Source organism: Eutrigla gurnardus (genome assembly GCF_963514095.1).
Source record: "Eutrigla gurnardus genome assembly, chromosome: 20".
Classification (NCBI taxonomy): Eukaryota; Metazoa; Chordata; class Actinopteri; order Perciformes; family Triglidae; genus Eutrigla; species Eutrigla gurnardus.
In genome coordinates this window covers 8,247,532-8,268,224 of record NC_139931.1, presented here as the reverse complement: position 1 = coordinate 8,268,224, position 20,693 = coordinate 8,247,532, and the positions used below count along the sequence as shown (strand labels likewise).

The following is a 20,693-nucleotide window of genomic DNA, read 5'->3' as shown; positions in this document are numbered from 1 at the left end:
GGATCAACAACAAGAACAAAAAGTAAAAACCACGTATTTCTCCGTGTCAGCGTTTACAGTTTGTACCTTTTATGAGTTTTTTTGTGATTGTTAACACCAATTTATGAAGCTAGGGCCCTTTTTGTGGAAACTGCACACATAAAAAATATGCAAAATACAACATATCTCCTGCAAAAGCAAACACTACATTCAAAACTATACCTATACTCTGATAAAAATTGTATTCTTGCATTACAACTTTACACACAAACACCAAATAAATAGTTCTTTCCACGTTCCAACTGCACACTGATGTGCTAAGTATAAAAGTATAAAATTGTAAATGTAGATGAACACAAATGTTTCAAAGTTTTTTCCCTCAACACGCACAACCTCTTAGTTTTGAATAATGTGTGTAATGTAGATAACCATGTGTAGTTTCTTCTCATTAATTTTAAACTTATGGGGAAGTGGACTTTTTGTTTAGCATACCTGGTAACTACATGCGATAGTGCTTTTAAAAATTGTACCACAAGAACCAGTTTTGTGTCTTCGCAATCACACAAGAAAAATGTATTCACAGTAGAGTATAAATTGTGTGAAATACAAAAAATAAAATAGAGCTGATTTACAATATACAGTAAAAGACAAATTACATTTTCATCACATCTGATTTCCACTATAATGCAATATTATCAATCTCTGCCATGAACAAACTATAACACTGGTAACTTTCAAAATTCAAATTCAGCAACTGCTGCATGTAAAACTCATTTTCACTGTTTGAGAAGTGACACATAAATATGAGGAGGAATATAGCCTCAGTTTGGATTACTGAAATTCACAACATTTGCAAACACTTCTGTATGTTTAGATTTATACCCTGAGGATTTATAGATGCTGTCTGAGATTAATCAGGTTTGTTTATGCGATCACTTACACACTCGTTGTAGAATTTGGCCCACTGTGTCATTACTCTGTACAGAAGCCAAATAAGACAATAATTGAAGATAAACATCTCACTTCTGTGTCAAAATGAAATGCAATAATAAATAACTTTTTTGGAACAAAAGAATATTCACATGGGGAGCATTTCTATGTTCCCTCAGCCCTATGTTCCCTCAGCCCTATGTTCCCTCAACCCTATGTTCCTTCAGCCCTATTTTCCCTCAGCCCTATGTTCCCTCAACACTATGTTCCTTCAGCCCTATGTTCCTTCAGCCCTATGTTCCTTCAGCCCTTTGTTCCCTCAACCCTATGTTCCCTCAGCCCTATGTTCCCTCAGATTAATAATAACCCTAACCCTTCAAGGTTTAACCCAAACCTTACCCTAATATGACAACAACACGTATATTAGTATATTAGGGAAGGGCCATCCCTGTGAGGGAACTGAGGGAACCTAGGGCTGAGGGAACATAGGGCCTAATATTGATGGGGAGTTTCATAGAAATGAGGGAACATAGGGCCTAATATTGATGGGGAGTTTCATAGAAATGAGGGAACATAGGGATGACCCCTCTCACATGTATTGGATTACTCTTTCAAAACACAGGTACTTTATATCTAACTTCTTTGTAAACCATTTTTATTTTTTTCACAGAGGCTTCTGTGAAAGTATGTTCTGGGACATTAATTAATATTTGAACGAAGAAATAGAAAGGTTTCAGAAAAAAATATGTAGGCCCTACAGCTTTTTTTGCATGAAAAAAAGGAAGGAAAAGTTGAATAACAGTACAGTTATCAGTAGAGATGTTAATGTTAACTCACTGAACCATTGTGTGAAGCATTGTAAGGGATCATGGATGGTTTTGGATCCTGCCTTCTGTTAGGATCTGGCCACATCACCATAATTACCAACACCTCCTCAGACTGATTGGAGTCCAATTAGTGTGAGTGTTTTCATGTGTGTGTGGTAGTGCTGCCCTTAGAAGTGTTCTCACTATGCAACAGATTTCATTCCTGAATCTGCGTGTGTGTGTCATGCAAGAAGCCTTGTGCAGGGTTTTGTAAGGAGTGTGTTGCAGTATTGCAAACAAAGCAGAGGCTGTTAGTTCTTTGTTAGTTCTTTGAGGTGTTTTGTGTTGAAGGAGTGGTTACAAAAGACAAGATTTAGATTTTTTCAGGCACACTTTAGTGAATCACCAAAGCTGCCTGGTGTTAAAATCCATTTTGACCACCAAATTAACGCATAAATGTATCAACTTAAAATATAAGTGAGCAGAAAGTACTTTTAAATAATGGACAGTGGAGAATCTCAAGTCCTTCGAGAATGTATTTTTATTTGAGTCAGTTGTGCAGAAAGCAACTGTAAAACAAACTGACCTGTGAAGTAAATGTAACTTAAAACAAAAAGATGAAGACACTGCCCCCCAGTGGATAAATGTAGAATCACTGTGTGAAGACATTTATTTGACAGATCATCTTTACATCAACTCACAATAATTATTCATAGGCTGACATGTTTTACAGCTGCACACATTGTATAAAAATCTCTATAAAACACCTGTGTGATCTTCGTGCACCATTTGGGGAAATTAATTGGACTTAATTTTCTACATGTCTGACTGTTTTAAAGTCTAGATAAGAGACCAAACAGTGTCTCTAGAAGACACAAAGCAACAAGCAGGACGTATTGAGCCTGTTTCCCTCCTGGACCACCACCTGCTATGTGATGTTTGTGATGCATATGACAGACTTTGCCTTCTGGAGAAATGGTTAGGTGGGCCTGATGTTTTGTTTTTGCTGAGTGACATGATACATACATTTCCTCAATTCATTCATTGCAAAATGAGGAAGCAGTGATATTCACAAAAAGAAAACGGCAATGAGGCATTGGGAGGTAAAACCCACGGATACAATACAGAACATTTCTCCCCTTTCAGATAAAGTTCAATGGTAATCTACTTTATACCAGATTTAAAACTTTTTTGAATAACACTAACCATTTTCTTTTCTAAAACCTGGAGACTTTGCCTCCACCAAGAAAATATCTTTAGGCCCTGCTACAACAACAAACTCCCAATGAGCATCTGGGACCATATGAACAGCCACAAGTAGTTCTAACAGTCCATACATCACAGTCAAAGCTGCACATTTGTCTCCCTGAAAGACATCAAACTCACGGTTAAATATCTAAGTTGGATCTTTAACTCACGAGGCCGTGTGGCCCTATTTGATCCTTCCGTGACCCTTAAGGCGACCTCAGCAGGGCGAAGAGGAGACCTGGTCGTAGTCGGGGCATTTGAGGAGAGCAGGGTAGCTGGCGCTCATGTGGAGCGAGGCTTCACTGGAGATGTCAGAGGGACTCCGCCCACGTGACCAGGCCTCCGGGTGGAGGAACTGACCCGAGTGGTCCGAGCAGTTGCTGAGACGAGGGCGGTAGAAACTGGGGTGTCGGGGTTGGTAGATCTCCTCCACTGTGTAGCGCTGCATGAAGAGGTAGACGGACATGACGCCGGCGCTCTGCAGTGTACGGAGAGACACGTTGCAGTTAATGTTAATATCATATATCATAGCTGATTTGTTTGATTGATTCAGTTTCAAGTAATCACAGTGTGATCATTTCTTAACCTTACACCACATTAGCAATGAGTGGATGATTGCTATTAATAACAGTAATACTGATGTTAACTACTGAAGTTAATGAGGTGTTGCAGTTGCTTTCTGCGACCACTCGGGGGCGGCAAAGCGTCATGATTCTGAACACTCACTTCTGCCATGTCCTGCTCTCCTCTAAAGGTTCCTTCCCTTGTTTCCAGGTGATATTTCCTGTTTTATTGTGGTACGCTCACCTTTCTCTCTTTAAAGCCCCCCCTCCACCTTGCTGTAACACCTTCACATTTCAACTCGTCACATCGACACTGACGCCTTGTCAAAGCCCTCGGCATCACTCTCTGACGCACGAGGTAGCCTGGCACACAAGCAAAGACGTGGTTCATGTTGTTAAAACCAATAAATAAAACACCTGCTGAGGTTCATGCAACAAAAGCCCTTAATTAGGTACACAAGTACAGAAAACACGTCACAACATCACTTTCAGAACAACAAAATAACTCAACGATGGTCTCCTGGGTGAAAGTCTTGTGTGTGTTCACCTCACCCACAAGGTCCAGGGCCAATCTTCAGTTACCTTGACTCAGATCTTGCCTAGCGATTTCAGAAACCTTATCCTATTTTTGACTACTTACCCATGTATTGAACTCTGCCTACAAGTCAAGTCTTTTCATTCCACTACTCAGTGTGTTGCTAGATTTAGTGCAATTTTGGCAAAATAAATGTATACATAGAAGTAGATTTTATGACATAAGAGTTCTATTGAGTGCATTAGACTAAACAGGAATTGACATTGGTGGGGGATGGGGATTAGACATCCATTCACACCTAAAACTGTGATTTTTTGTATAAGTTTCCACTACAAGTCAAGCCCATGTTTTGGATGCAGAGAAGAATGATGAGAATTGTAATGTTTTTGTAATATTTAGGTGCATTTGTGTCTGTAAAACTTAATATCCTACTGTTTAATTTCATGATAGATATTTTGTGTCTGTCTTTTAACATCTGTGGACAATGGTGCAAATAAGAGATCTCATTTTTATATATCATCTCCTGGATTCATGCTTTTCTATTGTGTTGTGTGCCGCCATCAGATCAGTGTGGTTTGTGTTCAGTCGCTCACCTCGGTGAGCAGGAAAGAGATGGCAGCGAAGGCAAAGGACCAGCCGTACTTGTAGGTAAAATAGGCTTCACTGCTCTTAGTCCTGTTCAGCATTTCATCATTGATACTGGAGATGTACAGGACCAGACCCACCACCAGAGCCAGACCTGAGAGACGGGGGGGAAACAAGGTTTGGACAAAACCAAGGAGGAGAGAGAATAACATGATACGAGAGGAGAGATGATCAGCTCACCTGAGAGGATGAAGAAAATCCCAGAGACGAACGCCAGGATGCTGCGGTGGGGCCGGACGTGGCCCACGTTGTTCAGGACGAAGCCGATGAACATGAAGAAGAGGCTGACCAGAGGGAACGGAGTGGCTGAGCGGATCATCTCTGAGGAGAGGAGGAAAGCTGCTGTTAAGGCCCGAATGTACCACAGATGGCTGAAACAGAAAGATGCTTCTGGACAGATGAAATCTAGAAGATCTCCTTTACTTTCAAAGCGAGCTTAAGGACTGTTCTGTTGGGGGGGACTAAAGATAATGCCAGCTGCTCTTTTGCCAATTTTTTTTTACAATATCAGAGATTATTACACTGACTCTGACTCACTATAGTGGATTTCGATAAAGCTCTGACGCTGAGCTACACCAAAGGACTCGTGAGGTGAATAGTCTGTGAAAAGGTAATAAGTATTCTGGAGTGGAGCAGGGCAACAACACGGGGGTTGAGATGACTCAGACTCATCTGTCTGGCAACATTCAAGTGATTTTCCGAGCACGACCTTATTATAAAAGTGTTTTGTTTTAGCGATGAAAACGCCGCCAGCTATTTATGTGAACAGTCTCAAGGCACCTGGAGATTTTAAGCCCAAAGTTACTCACTGAGCATGTTTACTGTGGACTCTGACGTCAGCTGGACGTTCATGGGCATGATGTAGGCGATGGTGAAGCAGCGACCAGACTCCTCACCTGAAGGGGAAAGAGATGAGTTGTTTTTATAAATGCACAGCTCATAGACAGAACAGGTGAACACAAGTCCAAAAAAGATAGGCGACCGGTCATTATGGGACAAAGAGGAAGAAGGAGAGAAAAAAAAAGTAAGAACTCGCGATAGACAATCAGGGAGGTGAATGTCACGGCTAAAGCGTCGGTATATACAATGTGGAGCTGACAAGGAAACTGGGAGCAGGTGTGCATGTTGGTGTGGAGGTCAGGTGACAATAAAAAAAAGGTAGAACACACACTGAGGACAGCTGCAGGACATAGAGGGACGTGAGAGGGAGATATATTAGAGACGGGCAGAATCCAGTGAGCCGAAACTCAAGATTGTCATCTTAAAAACATGTTTTATTTTTACCTTTTATACAATTTTTTTTACACCCATTTGCTTTCTTGAGTCAAATGATAACTCGCAATTAGCTAGTTAGCTTAGCTTAAAGACTGCAAGCAGGGGGAAACAGACAACCCAGCTCTGTCTGAAGGTCACACAATAAGGCTCATTGATTATACATGTTATATCTCATTTGTTTAAAAAAAAAAAAACAATGTCTTGGGACTAGTAATTTCCTGGAGTCTCCATTGGTTGCCTGGCAACCTAACCATCTGTTAAAATGACATTTCCCCCCTAAAAAATCTGGGCTCATGTATTCTGTATTATTTGTGCATGTGAGCCAACACAGACAATGTGCAGGAAGCGCTTCATAGTGGCCTCATACGGGTTACATTCACATAGTAAATGGAGCTTTTTAGAGGGATCGGGCTTCTGACATAACACTGCATATAAGTATGTGGCTGTATCTTTGGTCAATTTTAGACTTTTGGAAATTTCATATTAACATATCAACATATTCTTAATGGAAAATGTGTTTCCTGGATTCTAAGTAGACATATTCGGGATATCCTAAGTGTGAGTTGCATCACATCCTGCAAAGACACTTCAGCATCGCCACATACAGACACCAGCTGGAGTTATCCACCACCAGCACGATGAGATGACATCTGTCTCTGAAGACTGTGTGTGTGTGTGTGTGTGTGTGTGTGTGTGTGTGTGTGTGTGTGTGTGTGTGTGTGTGTGTGTGTGTGTGTGTGTGTGTGTGTTCACTATTTGTGAATGTCATTCTGCGTGAATGTCAAAGCTGGCTGATGCAGTGACGATATGTCAGTGTGACAGGATCATCTCACTGCTGCTGCCACATTTAGACGCCGCGCGGTGCAAATGACTCCTCGAGTGAAGATCATTCCACCTTAAAAACCATCACATGCATCTGTACTCGTATCACAATACCGATTTGCATAACTGTCGAATCACAGGAGCACAGAGAATGGCTCCTCACCGGCCAGGAAGCAGACCCTCCAGAGGCCGGAGTGCAGCGAGGTCTTGATGTCGACGCTCTGGTTCAGAGGCATAATGACGCCTTCCTCCAGGTACAGCCAGTAGTCGGTGCTGACCGCCACCCCCAGCAGCCCCAGGCCGCTGATTGCAAAGACGCTGCTCAGCAATGTCAGGGCTTTTCTGCTGCAGGCGCTCATGGTGACAGCAGGGGAAAGCTTCCAATAGTGATGGTTAGAAACCAGGAAAAGTCCCAGATGAAGAGCAGTCTGGAGGAGGAACAGGGCAAACGAAGGCTTGTTATGACTTATTTAATTATTGCATGTTTTCCAGCAGATTTCATTTCAAACTCTCCCTTTTCCAACGTTATTTTTAGATTTTTTGTTTCACTGTTTTTATTACATAATGTCAACAATGTCTATATCTCAATCGAGACAAACGGGGGTGTCAGATCTGTGATTGGCTGTTGCTTTTGGACTGAATGAACACGGAAAAGGAATTGAGAATGAAATATAAATAGTCTGCACTAACTTAAAAAAAACAGTTCAACATTTGTGTGTGTGTGTGTGTGTGTGTGTGTGTGTGTGTGTGTGTGTGTGTGTGTGTGTGTGTGTGTGTGTCCAGGCGCTCTGTGAGCTTTACAGAGAAAAAGTGAAAGGAGGGGAAGAAGGTGGGAGATGATAGACAGACATGTAGAGGGGGAGGATGAGGAGGGAGAAGCTTCATCTCCTTCTTCTATCTGCGTGATATTTCAGAATGATATCACCAATAAAGCTGTCTAGATTTAGGAAGTCAAATCTACTCGTCGTGATGAGCAGCTCACGAAATGTCAGGGCTGCTCGATATCTTCAACTCTGTCAAGTTGTCGTGAAGCCAGATTGAAATGGAAAAATCAACTTGCATCACAACAATGATCTTGTCAGTTTAAGTTTATAACTCATAGCAGAAAGATGGGCAACTTTCCACTACAACTTTTGCAGTTAATCTTTGACTCATCCACTTTTTCTCCAGCATTAAAGTTTTATAGTCCCAGTAAATTCAAATTCTGTCCATGTCACTGCTAACTCTGTCTGACCCGTGAGTCAATAATAAACCTGCTCGAGCCTCCAGACTGAGGGACATTAAACGTGTTGCAGGCCCACTACTATGAATACAAATGCACATTTTGACATTTTACAGCCATGATTCAGAGCAGAATCCCATCATCTAATCATAAAAGCATTCATAAATCAGCAAGAGAAGAATGATCACATAGTAAGACATCATGAACAGTGACATGGTCAAAATTCAGCTAGAGGACATACTATCAGGTAGAGGCTGATTTAATGGTTGTCTGAATTATGATTATACATTTAGATGTTCATACACGTGCAGGGCTGCATTTCTTACAGTAATGAAGTGATTTATAAAGTCAGGTGCAAAGATAGTAGTCATGACTACAGAGCCTTCTCATGCAGAACACTGCATCAGACTCTAGTTACGTTACTCAATCTAAACATTCAGGCTTCATTGACATTAATGTAAATTTTCTCTATCGAAGACACAATTAATAACCAACTTCCAAACAATGTAACAACACTGTTGGTGCTGCAACATGATTTCCAACACCAGTAGTTTGACCTTCTTCCTGCAGTTGTTTTTGATTAAAAACTGAATTTGTACAAATGCATCCCTATATTACCACGATAGACTTAAAACTTCCAATATCTTATATTAAGCCAAGAATTATCACCTCGATGTGGATAGTAGCCTGTATCAGTAGTATAGGCACGGCATTGTACAATAAACTCACAAATAATATGTGGAATATCTCTCATATATATATATAAATCCAGTTTATTAGACGCAAGAGTGTTTACAAAAAAGTAAAAGTATGCGACTCGAACATTCAAACACTTCTTACCCGTTTGTCTCCGAGCTGCGTTTCCTGCACGTGAAGCGAATATTGTGCAGAAAGTTGTGGATTAAAAGCCGCAAAGACCGGAGAAGACCGACGCTCAATTGGTCGCAAATTCCTTCAGAAAAAAAAAAAAACTGTCGTGAAGTGAAGCCGTGAGAAGCTTCAAGGAGCGAGCGTCAGCGCAGCACTCTGCAACGGAACGGACTGAGTCAGACGGTGCTGCTCTGAGAGAGAGAGAGAGAGAGAGAGAGAGAGAGAGAGAGAGAGAGAGAGAGAGAGAGAGAGAGAGAGAGAGAGAGAGAGACAGAGAGAGAGAGAGAGAGAGAGAGAGAGAGAGAGAGAGATATGCCTGGAGTGTTTCAGGACCAAGGACAGCTCCACTCAGCTCTGACAAGTATGAGAAGAGAAAACACAGGAAGCTCCTGAAGGTCATAGGTCAGCACCTGCTGTAGTGCAACAGCTCAGGCACACGTGATCACTTTTGATTGACCCAGTTTGCTTTAGATTGTTGACTCCAATAATGTAGCAGCAGCAATGTAAACAAGCGAAACAGGAAGTTGAGCGCTTCCAACCTTTCAAAATAAAACAGATGATTCATATTTTTTTAATATACTTTATTTATACACTGTATCCATCATACCACAATGAACAGAGGAACAAGAAGAATCAGGTCAACAAAAGCCGGGGCAGTGCAAGGAAACGCATACAAACATCCCTGTGGCTCTAACTGTAGTGGTACTGTACCCTGACATGTGATTACCTGTCATGACTCCAAAAGATTGTTTTGTTTGTTTTTGTTTTTCTCTTCCACGACCTCTCCTCAGATAAAGATTCTCAATGTGAGACATGTAAACATTCAGTTTTCTCTTAGCCTTAAAAATCTCATTTTGGTCCAGATGTGACAGCAGTGACAGTCAAGTAACTAATTCAGGGGCTAAGAATCAATTTGGCAGTTTTATGAAACTTCACTGTGCCTCAGTAGTAGCCTCTAAAAAAAAAAACACCTGACGGGAAACAAAAAAAAAGACTTGAGATTGGCACCAGTGAACAAAAAGCCAACATAAAGCATTTTACACGTATTTGTCTTGTTAATAATTCAGCTTCGTAGCCAAACACGTCAGGCTACACCAGGAGACGATGAGTAGAAAAGCACACGATGCTCGTTGGTTCGTCTCGATCTGTGCAACAAGGTGGGGGTGGGGGGGGGGGGGACTCCATGCTCCATGTTCTCTGTGTCATGCAGGGGTCTTTGGCATGCTCGGGTCAGACCTCGCCTCACGCATGCACACAATATACACAAGAAGGGAACGACGTGTTTTAGCCGCGGAGGGCTCCAGAATCCTTTAGGATCCAGAAGGAGTCGGCCCCCGAGACGACCAAGGCAAGAGGGCATTCAACCAATTCACGCACAGTAGGTGCTGCATATTCGCCATGACACTGAGTAGTAGAAAAGAATGGATAAATAGTGGAAATACATACAACAAGGTTTGCTGATACCGAAGCTATCCAGCCAGACAGTATATATCTATATAGATGTAGATATACATACACACTCCTCTTGTTAGGGAATCTAAACATAGAAATGAAATCTACGGTAGTAAAAGCACATTCAGTTTGTATAAAATCTGCAAGTAACTTCTCTTTTTGAAACATATTTACAAAAAAGTAAAGTTGACGTACAATAGAAGGTTCTCTCTGGACATAAATGTTGAGTTAAGCGGAACATAAAACGGGAACAAAAAACCTTTTTGCCTTTCACAATAAGAAATTTTCAGAATAAGACTTCAAAACATACCACAAATATACTTTTGAACACAGCTCATATCGTAATACTAAACTTTACAGTGATACCAGACGTGTACTGCATCCTAGAGTCTACTGATCATACAGAGTCAGAAAAAATAAGCATGCAACAGAGTTCTGCTTTGTGCGTTATGGAAAATAGCGAGTTTATACTTTAAAACGCCGTCTCTTTGAGCCCCAGTTTTCTGACCCTATATACGGAACTCCACTGTGTTGGAAAAAGGCCGAGACAGCTTGTAACTGTGAGCATAACGTGCTTCTGGTCCTCTATGTTGAGTTAGATACACAGTAATGTAGCGCCACGTCCTACAAAACAACACGTAGAAACGGCCCCGGTTAAGGGGTTGAAGTGGGAAGGCCAAAGAGGGGAAATTACAAGAACTGCAATAGAAATCTTTTTTTTTTTTTGTTCCATTTTGGCACTCATGTAACAGCAGACTACTACCTTTTTTTATTAGTATAAATATAAAATACACGTGTAGCGGTTCAGAAGTAAAGCTTGTCCCAGCAGAAATATCATATGATCCGTTCTTGTCGTGCATTGCAGCTTGTTGCTTCGTAGGTTTGGGGATCACGAGAGGAAAAAAAACATCTTTTAATACCTAATAACAAAGTAAACGACAATCATACACGAGAAAGGAAAGTAAAAAAAGGCTGCAGGTTTGGATAAACACAGATACAGATTCAGAATAAAGAATATGAGATGTTTGTGGGGAAATTATGCAAAAAAACAAAAACCTGTGCCATGTGCTTTAACCCCATCCGCTCAGTCACTTCCGCACACAGACGTGGATAACTAGACAGAACACTGTAGAGGGTGTGTTTGGGTCTTTTCTCAGAGTTTGGAAGGATCCTGTAGTCTTTGTTTCCCCTGCTCATACCACGCTGTGCAGGGATGGATGGATGAACTGAGGGTTCATGTAGGAGAAGCCCGCAAACTCGCTCTGGTCGATGTTGGCGATGACCAGCTGGTCGGGAGGGGTCAGCACGGGCTGTGTGCGTGTGAAGAACTTGTCGAAGTTTTCCGCGCCCTTGCCGCACTGGAAGAGATTTAAAACACAATGTCAGATGTGGAAAAAGCGGAAAGGAACGCCAACAAAAGGGAAGCGACTGAATTGTGGACATCCCCTCATGAGTCTTTTAATAGAAAGCTTCCTGGCGTCCCAGAGGGGAACGTGGTGCAGGGAAAATGTCGAAGCCCGATGTGTAGCCGGGCAGAAGTTGTAATTAGATTAGGAGCTAACCCTAAGCATCCACAGCGGAGGTCATCAGCATCAGTGTGCAGCGCCGCTCGGGGCTGTCATGTGTCTCCGGCTGCATGTATATGTGTGTTGCTGTGTGTCATGCAACGGTGGCAGCACAGTCACGACAAAATGCTTCAGACCGAGTGAACAGCACTGTGGTTTACGGTGGATTTCAGCGCCTGATGTTTGCATATCTTTCTTCGTAGATGTTTGTTATATCACAGAAGCCGTAACGTCTCAGATGGATCTTTTTGTCCCCTCGGGCCAGATAATGCCATGAATGAGCTCACAACAGCCAGTTTTAGCAATGTTTCCTTCCCCTCTGTGTGAGTGGATGCATCCACTGTGTAACCCTGCATTTATTGTGGGCCTATTGAAGGGAAATCTGCTCTTAGAGAGCTATTTTAATCCTTGTGTGTGTGTGTGTGTGTGTGTGTGTGTGTGTGTGTGTGTGTGTGTGTGTGTGTGTGTGTGTGTGTGTTGCTTCGGGCTATGTGGGCAGCGAGGGGATGGAGGATGCTCCACAAATTGAAAATGAGTGTTATGTGGTGACAGGAGGAGGTTTAGGTGTCAGTGGCGTTCTGCAGCTGGGATCCAGCCTTCCAGCTATGCTGGGTGAATAAAACCATCCCACTGAGAGGAAGTGTTACATTAGTCTTCAATAGAGATGCATTCAACAGTGATACAGCTTGCTTTTTCTTTCTGGACATTTTCTGTTCTTAGCGTCACAGGAATGGATAAACAGAAAGTAAATGGAACAGGAACGTGAGAGAAATGAATTGCACCAGTGTTGACCAAGAGCAAGTCATGACTAAGACCAGAGTGTATCAAGGACAAGACAGGAGCAAGACCAAGAGATGTTGAGAACAAGTCAAGACCAAGACACACTTCAGATAAACATGCAAACCAGAGACAACAAATGAAGAATCCTCTTCAATCACCACTGTTTTTGCCAAATATAATGACTGAAGTTAAGGCTCATCCACGTGTAATATCAAGGCAAGCATTGGGCAGGATGCTTTATGGAAATATTAGAGGATTTTCTCACCACTTTGGGTTTAAACGGCGGCTGGATTTCTCTGTTGGCCAGGCGTTCCCAGTCGATGCGTCTGAAGAAGGCCTGCTCCCTGATGTCCCTCTCCCCCTCCGAGCCGCAGCCGAGACGCTTTGACGGGTGTTTGGTCATCAGCTGGCGACAAACAGAAGAGGAGGGATTAGGAGACGGCACAGAGGCAATTAACTGCTCGAGGAGAAGATAAACAACTAGCAGGGGCAAGAAAGAAAGTTTCTCTGAAGCTGGCAATCCACCCTTTCCTTAAATCTTTGCTTCTTCGACCAACAACGTTATGCAGACTGACGATGAGTATCCAGCTTCAATATAGTGGCAGGAAATTAGACTTCTCATAGCTCCATTTCTGATTCAGCAGCCACTTTTAATTTGGACCGTGAATCATTTTTTTTGTTGTCGTCCCAAATAAGATGTGAAGGAAGCAAATAAGAATGAGGATTATCTACTTTGTCACCGGCCCTGAGATGATGAATGATATTTCTTGCGGCTACAGGGTGTAATGTAATAAATGAAGGCGGGGGGGGTTTTCAAAAGACTTGATCTGTGGCTGAATCTTAATTGAATCTTCTCTGGAGTGTAAATTGACTTTGAAAAACTCATTTCCTCGTTGGTAAATAATCACGACAACCATGATGCCGCTGTGATGATGATGTCACAAAAGGTAAATATACAGGATTTGAACTCCCAGATTTTACTTCTACTTCTATGCTTTCTAAAACACGACATGGCCCTTTAACCTGTACTTACTCCCTTGCAGATGGACACAGCTTCTTTAGACATGGACTTAGGGTAGGACACGTTGTGCTCCATGATAGACTGGAACAGCTCATCTTCGTCTTCTCCATCGAACGGAGGCTGAGGGGGGAAACAAAAAACGCAAAATGGATATACACCATTAAATGCATCGACAAATGAAAGATGATTTAAAAGGAACAAACAAAAAATACTACCTGTCCTGCCAGCATCTCATACAGGAGAACTCCATAAGCCCACCAGTCCACTGATTTTGCATAAGGCTGGTACGCTATAATCTGATAGGAGGGAAAAAGAAAAGATTAAAATGATATGCCTGATAACAACCCTCGAGAGCTACGGTAAAGATAATATATATCATGAGAAACCGTCGTACTGTGAAGTAACATTTCACCTAAACTCCAATCAGTCAACCGCACAGTCAGCTATTTTGAGCTTCCATAACAAAGGCGCTTTCTCCTACCATCCAATTTGCCATCCTACACCTCCCTCCCACACGCAGTCCACACAGACACACTCACACAATAATAATCATGCAGAGAGCTAAATCACAGCTGCACTCGCCGCTAACAGAGACGGGGAACGCAAATGTATTCAGTTCACAATGTTACCATTTACCCACACGTGACGTGGAAGTGTTTACGTCTCTCTCCAGAATCAGAAAATAACTATGCTATGGGTTATAATGCCATGCATTTAAGTCAGGAGAGCTATAAGAAAGGCCGGCTCATTATAGTCTTCAAGTTAAGTTAAAAAGTAAAAGTTAATTCAGTTATTTCAGATTTATGTCTGGAAAAAAAAGACTTTTCCTGAGAGAAACCAGGAGTGAGGGCTTCCCTCTCCTCCCACCTGAGAGACAATATGCTCCCCCATGAGTCAGACACACAGGAGGGAGGCAGGTTCACATAGAAATACATATATTACTAGACAAACATCTTATGACTGTGAATGAATCATCTCTCTGTAATGGTCCTGGATCACGTCTTATTTTATGTATTCGAATCGTAGGTAATTGACAATTTGCTAAGACCCTCCCCCTTACAGATTTTGTCCAATCATAGCTTAGTTACTATGCAAGGTGTGTGAATTCAATCGGATGTACGATAAATATCGTATTTGCATGATCAATCAAGCCAAAAAGATCATTTTAAAACTGATGTTGTTAAAGTGTAAGTTTGGCGGAAATAGAAAATAAAGCTATTTTCTGGATGAAAATATATCAACTAAGCCGTGGAGGAAGTAATTTTCGCTCATCACGCAGTTCAGAGCTAGCACGGGCGGAAGCTAGAGTCCAAAATCGCAAACAGTGGGTTAGCATGGGGCCAACAGCCACGCTTTCAAAATCGCATTTTTAAACCACTAACATTGCTCAAAACAGCGCCAAACCTCGTCAGCAGCTTGCTCTGGGTGTCTACACATAAAACGAAGCACCAACAACTCAGTTCATGAACCCGGATAGTCCGTAAGTGTGGATTACCGAACGCAATGCAAAAGTGAAAGTGAAACTGAAGATTTCGCCCAGAATAAAACGAGTATACTTTTAAATTAGTGGCAGTTTGGCCAAATATAAGTTAATAACGGTGGGTAAAAACGTCGGGATAGTTTGTATACACTTCCAATCAGTTCAAGACAGCAGCCTTATCTGAAGCACATACATGTCACGCGAGATCTCACACGGGAACTCGTTCGGTAATCGACACTTACGGACTATCCTTCGCGAGGAGCTGGCAGGGGTAGAATTGGTGAGTGTTCTTAACTGTCTTCTGTTATAAACTTCGGGTTCATGAACTGAGTTATTGGTGCTTCGTTTTATGTGTAGACACCCAGAGCAAGCTGCTGACGAGGTTTGGCGCTGTTTTGAGCAATGTTAGTGGTTTAAAAATGCGATTTTGAAAGCGTGGCTGTTGGCCCCATGCTAACCCACTGTTTGCGATTTTGGACTCTAGCTTCCGCCCGTGCTAGCTCTGAACTGCGTGATGAGCGAAAATTACTTCCTCCACGGCTTAGTTGATATATTTTCATCCAGAAAATAGCTTTATTTTCTATTTCCGCCAAACTTACACTTTAACAACATCAGTTTTAAAATGATCTTTTTGGCTTGATTGATCATGCAAATACGATATTTATCGTACATCCGATTGAATTCACACACCTTGCATAGTAACTAAGCTATGATTGGACAAAATCTGTAAGGGGGAGGGTCTTAGCAAATTGTCAATTACCTACGATTCGAATACATAAAATAAGACACAGTGCTATACTTATTGCGCTCTGGGCCCTTTGCAGACTCTCACCTCCGGGGCGATGTAGTCCGGGGTGCCGCAGAAGGTGCGCGTGGACATTCCCTCGTACATGTTCTCCTTACACATGCCGAAGTCTGCGATTTTGATGTGGCCCTCGGAGTCCAGCATCACGTTGTCGAGCTTCAGATCCCTGCAGGGGAGACGGGTTTGTGTTCAGAGAGGAGCACCAGGAAGACAAAGTCACGCTCTGCACCGCTGCCACCTCTCTGAGCAGTGTATCTGTCTGCAGCATGCATCACACTCTGGGAAACAAACAATCACTTCTTGGCTTAAAATATACATTTTTTTTTATCTGTTTTTGCTTGTGTTTCATGCCTTGGTTCTTAATTTTCTTCCCCTTTTCATTCGACACTTCTGTCACAAAGTAGCATCCCAATGCAAGACTCAAGGCCGGTGAGATATGCAGAAAGGATGCCAGTTCTTTAGCTGAAGTACTGAAGAGGAACAGCATGACCTCAAGTCTCTGTCGAGCATTTTCTCTCAATCTGTCCAAGTCTTCAATTCTCACATCTTCAGCTTGTCTTCCGCTCTCTCAAAAATAATTTCCTTAAAGATTTGACTTCACTTTCTTTTGCTTCAGTGAGTCACACTCTGCTCCTTCCAACACGCAGACATTTCTATTTCAACAAAACAGCAAGTCATATTCACCTCATCTAGTGACGTGCAATCCTTTCCTCTGGTTTATTTGTCCAATGTGTCCAATTAGTTTTCCCATGTAAATGAATTTGAGGTAAATGTGCTGCTTCATTACACAGAACTGCTTTCTCTCTGACTCACCCACCTGTAGATGATTCCCTTTCGGTGCAGGAAAAACAAACCGACGGCAATCTCTGCAGCATAAAACCTGCAAACAATGTAAATTAAGATTCACATCTCTTCACAAAAGATGCAAAGAACTGAACTGTCGCATGTCATAGTGTCCTTACACTGCCTGTGGCTCCTTGAATTTGCCCATTCGCTGGATATGATACATAAGGTCTCCCCCATTGATGTACTCCATCACAAAGTACAGTCGGTCCTGGATTTAAACAAAAGAAAATATATGTAATTGCCCAAAAGAGCAGCTCTTAATGGATTCTACACAAAGAAAAAAGCACAGTATGTCCACACTAAAATTAGCAGTGCATTACATTGAATCATCTTTAGAAAGCTTGCATGTATAATGTACCTTAACACCTGATGGGTCTCCACATAAATGAATGCCTGACATGATTTATTCTTTCAGGAGAGAGGTCATAAACCTGTATATTATAATTAAGGAAGCTTTCATTAGCAAATGTATTTACATAAAAACCCTGTCTACGCACAGAGTTGACGTCAAGCCGGAGACTTCGTATTCAAGGGTGGTCTCGGCTAAGTAGCCATTTTCTCTGCAGCGGCGCCGGGGGGGCTTGAGAGTGTGAATGAATCGATGCAGGAAAGGGAAATACAGTTGTGGACTAACAAGAGGTTTTCACACACCACCGTCTGGAAGCAGGAGTGGAGCTGCGTGAGGAAGGGCGGTTTGTCTCTCTGGGCCAACACCCTCTTCTCCACCATCGTACATTCCACGTCGTCGTCCTGGATCACGACGTCTTTCTTCAGGATCTTGATGGCGTACAGCTCCTCCGTCGACTTCATCTCCGCCAGCATCACCTGCAGTCGGCGAGGGTCAAAGGTTACGATGAGACAAATTGTGAAACGCCAAACGAGTGCCAACTGTCAGGCCTTCTCCGGCTGCCATATTGGAAGCGTTACAGTGACTTTTATATGGTTTAGATTACAGTCTGGGCTCTCACCTTGCCAAAGCTGCCCTTCCCCAACAAGGCCAGGAAGTTGAAGTCGTTCAGTCGGATCCGGTCCATGTTCCCCGACGGCAGGCTGAACCGCCGGTGGTCTGACGGTGTGATCACTTTCTTACCATGGCCCAGCTTGGCTTTCTGTGTTGTACAAGGAGGGAAATGCCATTAAAGTAAAAAAAAAAAAAAAAGGATATTGAATATTTATATGAATATATACATGTATTATTAATAAAGCAAAAGATAATTAGGAGGGGACATGAAGCGCTTAGACAGTCGTCATGCTGGTGTCTTACAGCTTAGATATTCACATCTGGCTTTCACAGAGAGCGGATCACATGACTGTCACATGACGCAGGACTTAAACCCCAGTTGCTTCACTTCAAGAAGTCGCCGCTCATCAGCTAATCACAGTGGGAGTGGGTGTCGTTCTGCTGCTTTAATCTCTCTCTCTCTTTATCATTAACAACTGATAATGTAATAAACACAACAGCATTTTAAAATGAAAATGTATAATAAATCATCTAATCATAATCATCTATGATGTTATGTGATCTTTTACATTTTCAATCCCATTCAATCTATTTGTACTGTATTTTGCATGCTGGCTATTACGTTTCATTCTAATATATAATGTTAAATGCTTTAAAGGTTTAGTAGTATGTTCTCATTTGCTAGAAAGTTCCACATGGATGCGTCACCATCCCTCGCCATCATCAACGACCGGTCAGCTGCATATTCACGAGAATCAAAACACAAGTCTCTCTTATATAGAGAACGTGGTGATATTATTTCCCCCCACTGACATGCCAGACAGCCTCACAAGATATTCAGCAGGATCTCTCTACTGGTGCATTTTGGGAAATTGGGAGGTGGGCAGTAAGCGGGGGGTTGCCAGCGTTGTGAGGTTCCCTGTTGTTTTAATGACTGGCCTGCCAAGCGTCTTTGAACCAAAAACAGGGCGATTAGGACCCTGCCAGCTCCCATCATGGCTGCACCCGCTGCCTGTTTGTGTCAGATAGAGAAAACAGGCGACCGGTGGGGCACAGAGAGGCTGTTGCCACGCCAACCGTGTCTCTACTCTTAACTCAATGTGGCAATATACTCCAAATAACAATTATCACATATTTAACTCAGGTTAAGTGGCTCCAGGTTAGGTTAGGTTAATTAGAACTGATTATCCAAGTAGTGTAATTCATGTCCCAGGTGTAACGGAGTCCCACAGGGAACTGTGCGTGTGCAGGTGTGCATGTCACTACACGGGAAGGGCCACATGTCATTACATCGCTGTTGTTGCTTTTATCAACACAGAGCATTTACATAAACTGAACACATCATACACACTTCACAAAAAACCCCCACAGTGATCTGTTTGAAACATACGTTGGAATATTTATGTGAGAGGGGCTCATAAAGTTGTATTCAAACACAAAGAGTGCAGCCACACAGCAGTCTTATAATACATATAACACTGCCACCGTGTGGAGAGATTTGGCATGCACACCAAGTACAGTAAGAACCTGCCTGTGTGTGCATTCACTCATAGAGTAACAGTGTGTAAGTGTCCATGCTTCATGCCTTCTATAGTCCAGACCAAAGGTGGACTAGTAGAGGGCGGACTGTAGACCACACTGTCAGCCAATGAGGAGCGGGTGGGACGCTCTCTTGGCCAATGACAGCACACTGATAGAGGTAACGATGACACCAACAGAGGTGTCCACAAATTTACTAACAACAATGCCGTGTGGTGTGTGTGTGTGTGTGTGTGTAGGATAGGGTGCACACATTAAATTATTAAAATTCGATCTTCATATTAACAGTGAAACCTTGGCTGTTCTTCCTTTTGTGCAGGAGGAACACCAGCTGCTTTGCTGTTGTTGCTGCCAAGAGCAAACCTTATTAACGTCAGACTTTGCTGACGCCGACCTCTGCAGCATACGCTGCAGGTGCTTCAAAATCCTCTAAATGTATGTTCCTTTGTATTAAAATGATGTTGACGTGTGGAATAAAGCACGAGACAAAAAGAGAGTTAGTGTATTAGTGTGCGAGAGGAGTGAAATGGGTGTATAGTAGCAAGCAAATTGGGTCGATTCAACTATATGCATAGAGAGCCTTTGTTAGTAAATCAGATTAATTTGTGGAAGCCCAGCAGAGATCCACAAACAATCCTAACACGGTAAGTAAAGTGAGCATGATGCAGAGGATACAGAGCAGGCAGAAGAGCTACCTTGAGATAGTGGATATTTAACTGGCAGGCCTAGAAGAAAGAAGAAACTCACTTATTAGTGCAGTCAAAGGTTAGCTGGTGTACGTGCTGGGAAAAAAGAAAGTGGCATAATATCAAAGTGGACAGATTTGTTATCTATCAGTTAAAATCATTTATCTGTGAATGATAAAAAAAAAAAATCCTCAAAGGCATGACGAGAAAAAGAGAGTGTATCTTTTTCTGTCACATCTGGTTGCATCTCGCCCCAGTTTCCACGGTAACCGCACAACAAGCTTGTTGTGCGAAGACGCCACAGCCTCCGGAGGAGAGTCAAGGTCAGCATCGCACATTATGGAGAGAAACGGGAAATTAAAAAAAATAAGAAGACTCTGCGTCTTCAGGGCATTTACACTCGGTGCTAAAACACCTGTATTCACACGCGGAGCTGGACTTTAATAAAAAAAAACGCCTTTGTAGTGTTTAATATATCAGCCACCTTCATAATGAGAAGAGGATATAAGTTTTATTTAGAGCGTAGATGGTTTAATGTGTTGCTGCAGCAAAGGGAGCAGCCACCAGAGAGCACGAGTTAGCCTCTATTTCCTTAAATTTAGTCACAATAAAATACCATGTCAATGTTTTTACTACAAATCATTGATTTTTTTTATGTTGAAA

The 20,693-nt window shown here is 42.3% G+C and overlaps 2 protein-coding genes across 3 annotated transcripts in view; both read right to left on the bottom strand.

The window, feature by feature from the left end:
* Window positions 1–2,790: 2,790 nt before the first annotated feature.
* On the bottom strand, window positions 2,791–8,961 carry cacng5b (calcium channel, voltage-dependent, gamma subunit 5b). The gene is made up of 6 exons (XM_084037185.1): window positions 8,866–8,961; window positions 6,967–7,231; window positions 5,516–5,602; window positions 4,887–5,027; window positions 4,655–4,800; window positions 2,791–3,441 (listed from the first exon to the last, which is right to left on the bottom strand). Exons 2-6 carry the CDS (start codon window positions 7,160–7,162, stop codon window positions 3,181–3,183), a joined length of 831 nt encoding a protein of 276 aa, XP_083893311.1. The 5' UTR covers window positions 7,163–7,231; window positions 8,866–8,961; the 3' UTR covers window positions 2,791–3,180.
* Window positions 8,962–11,536: 2,575 nt separating this feature from the next.
* The window catches only part of prkcab (protein kinase C, alpha, b), a gene marked incomplete at its 5' end in the record, with an annotated part of 66,109 nt that continues 56,952 nt past the window's right edge, over window positions 11,537–20,693 (bottom strand). The window contains 10 exons of one of the 2 annotated variants that reach the window (XM_084036456.1): window positions 11,537–11,705; window positions 12,958–13,098; window positions 13,726–13,833; window positions 13,929–14,009; window positions 16,026–16,164; window positions 16,816–16,878; window positions 16,961–17,052; window positions 17,496–17,669; window positions 17,813–17,953; window positions 20,040–20,069. In XM_084036456.1, the coding sequence (XP_083892582.1) occupies window positions 11,541–11,705; window positions 12,958–13,098; window positions 13,726–13,833; window positions 13,929–14,009; window positions 16,026–16,164; window positions 16,816–16,878; window positions 16,961–17,052; window positions 17,496–17,669; window positions 17,813–17,953; window positions 20,040–20,069 (1,134 nt within the window). In that variant the 3' untranslated portion in view covers window positions 11,537–11,540. The remainder of the gene's footprint in view (window positions 11,706–12,957; window positions 13,099–13,725; window positions 13,834–13,928; window positions 14,010–16,025; window positions 16,165–16,815; window positions 16,879–16,960; window positions 17,053–17,495; window positions 17,670–17,812; window positions 17,954–20,039; window positions 20,070–20,693) is intronic. The other variant, XM_084036457.1, reaches the window with a different exon arrangement.

What these genes read in the sequence shown, in the direction of transcription:
- cacng5b (XM_084037185.1), bottom strand. Translation starts at nt 7,162, where the DNA reads ATGAGCGCCTGCAGCAGAAAAGCCCTGACATTGCTGAGCAGCGTCTTT. An exon ending in GAGGGTCTGCTTCCTGGCCG is followed by an intron (nt 5,603 to 6,966) that starts GTGAGGAGCCAT and finishes TTTCCCCTTCAG; the next exon opens with GTGAGGAGTCTGGTCGCTGC. An exon ending in GTCCACAGTAAACATGCTCA is followed by an intron (nt 5,028 to 5,515) that starts GTGAGTAACTTT and finishes TCCTCTCCTCAG; the next exon opens with AGATGATCCGCTCAGCCACT.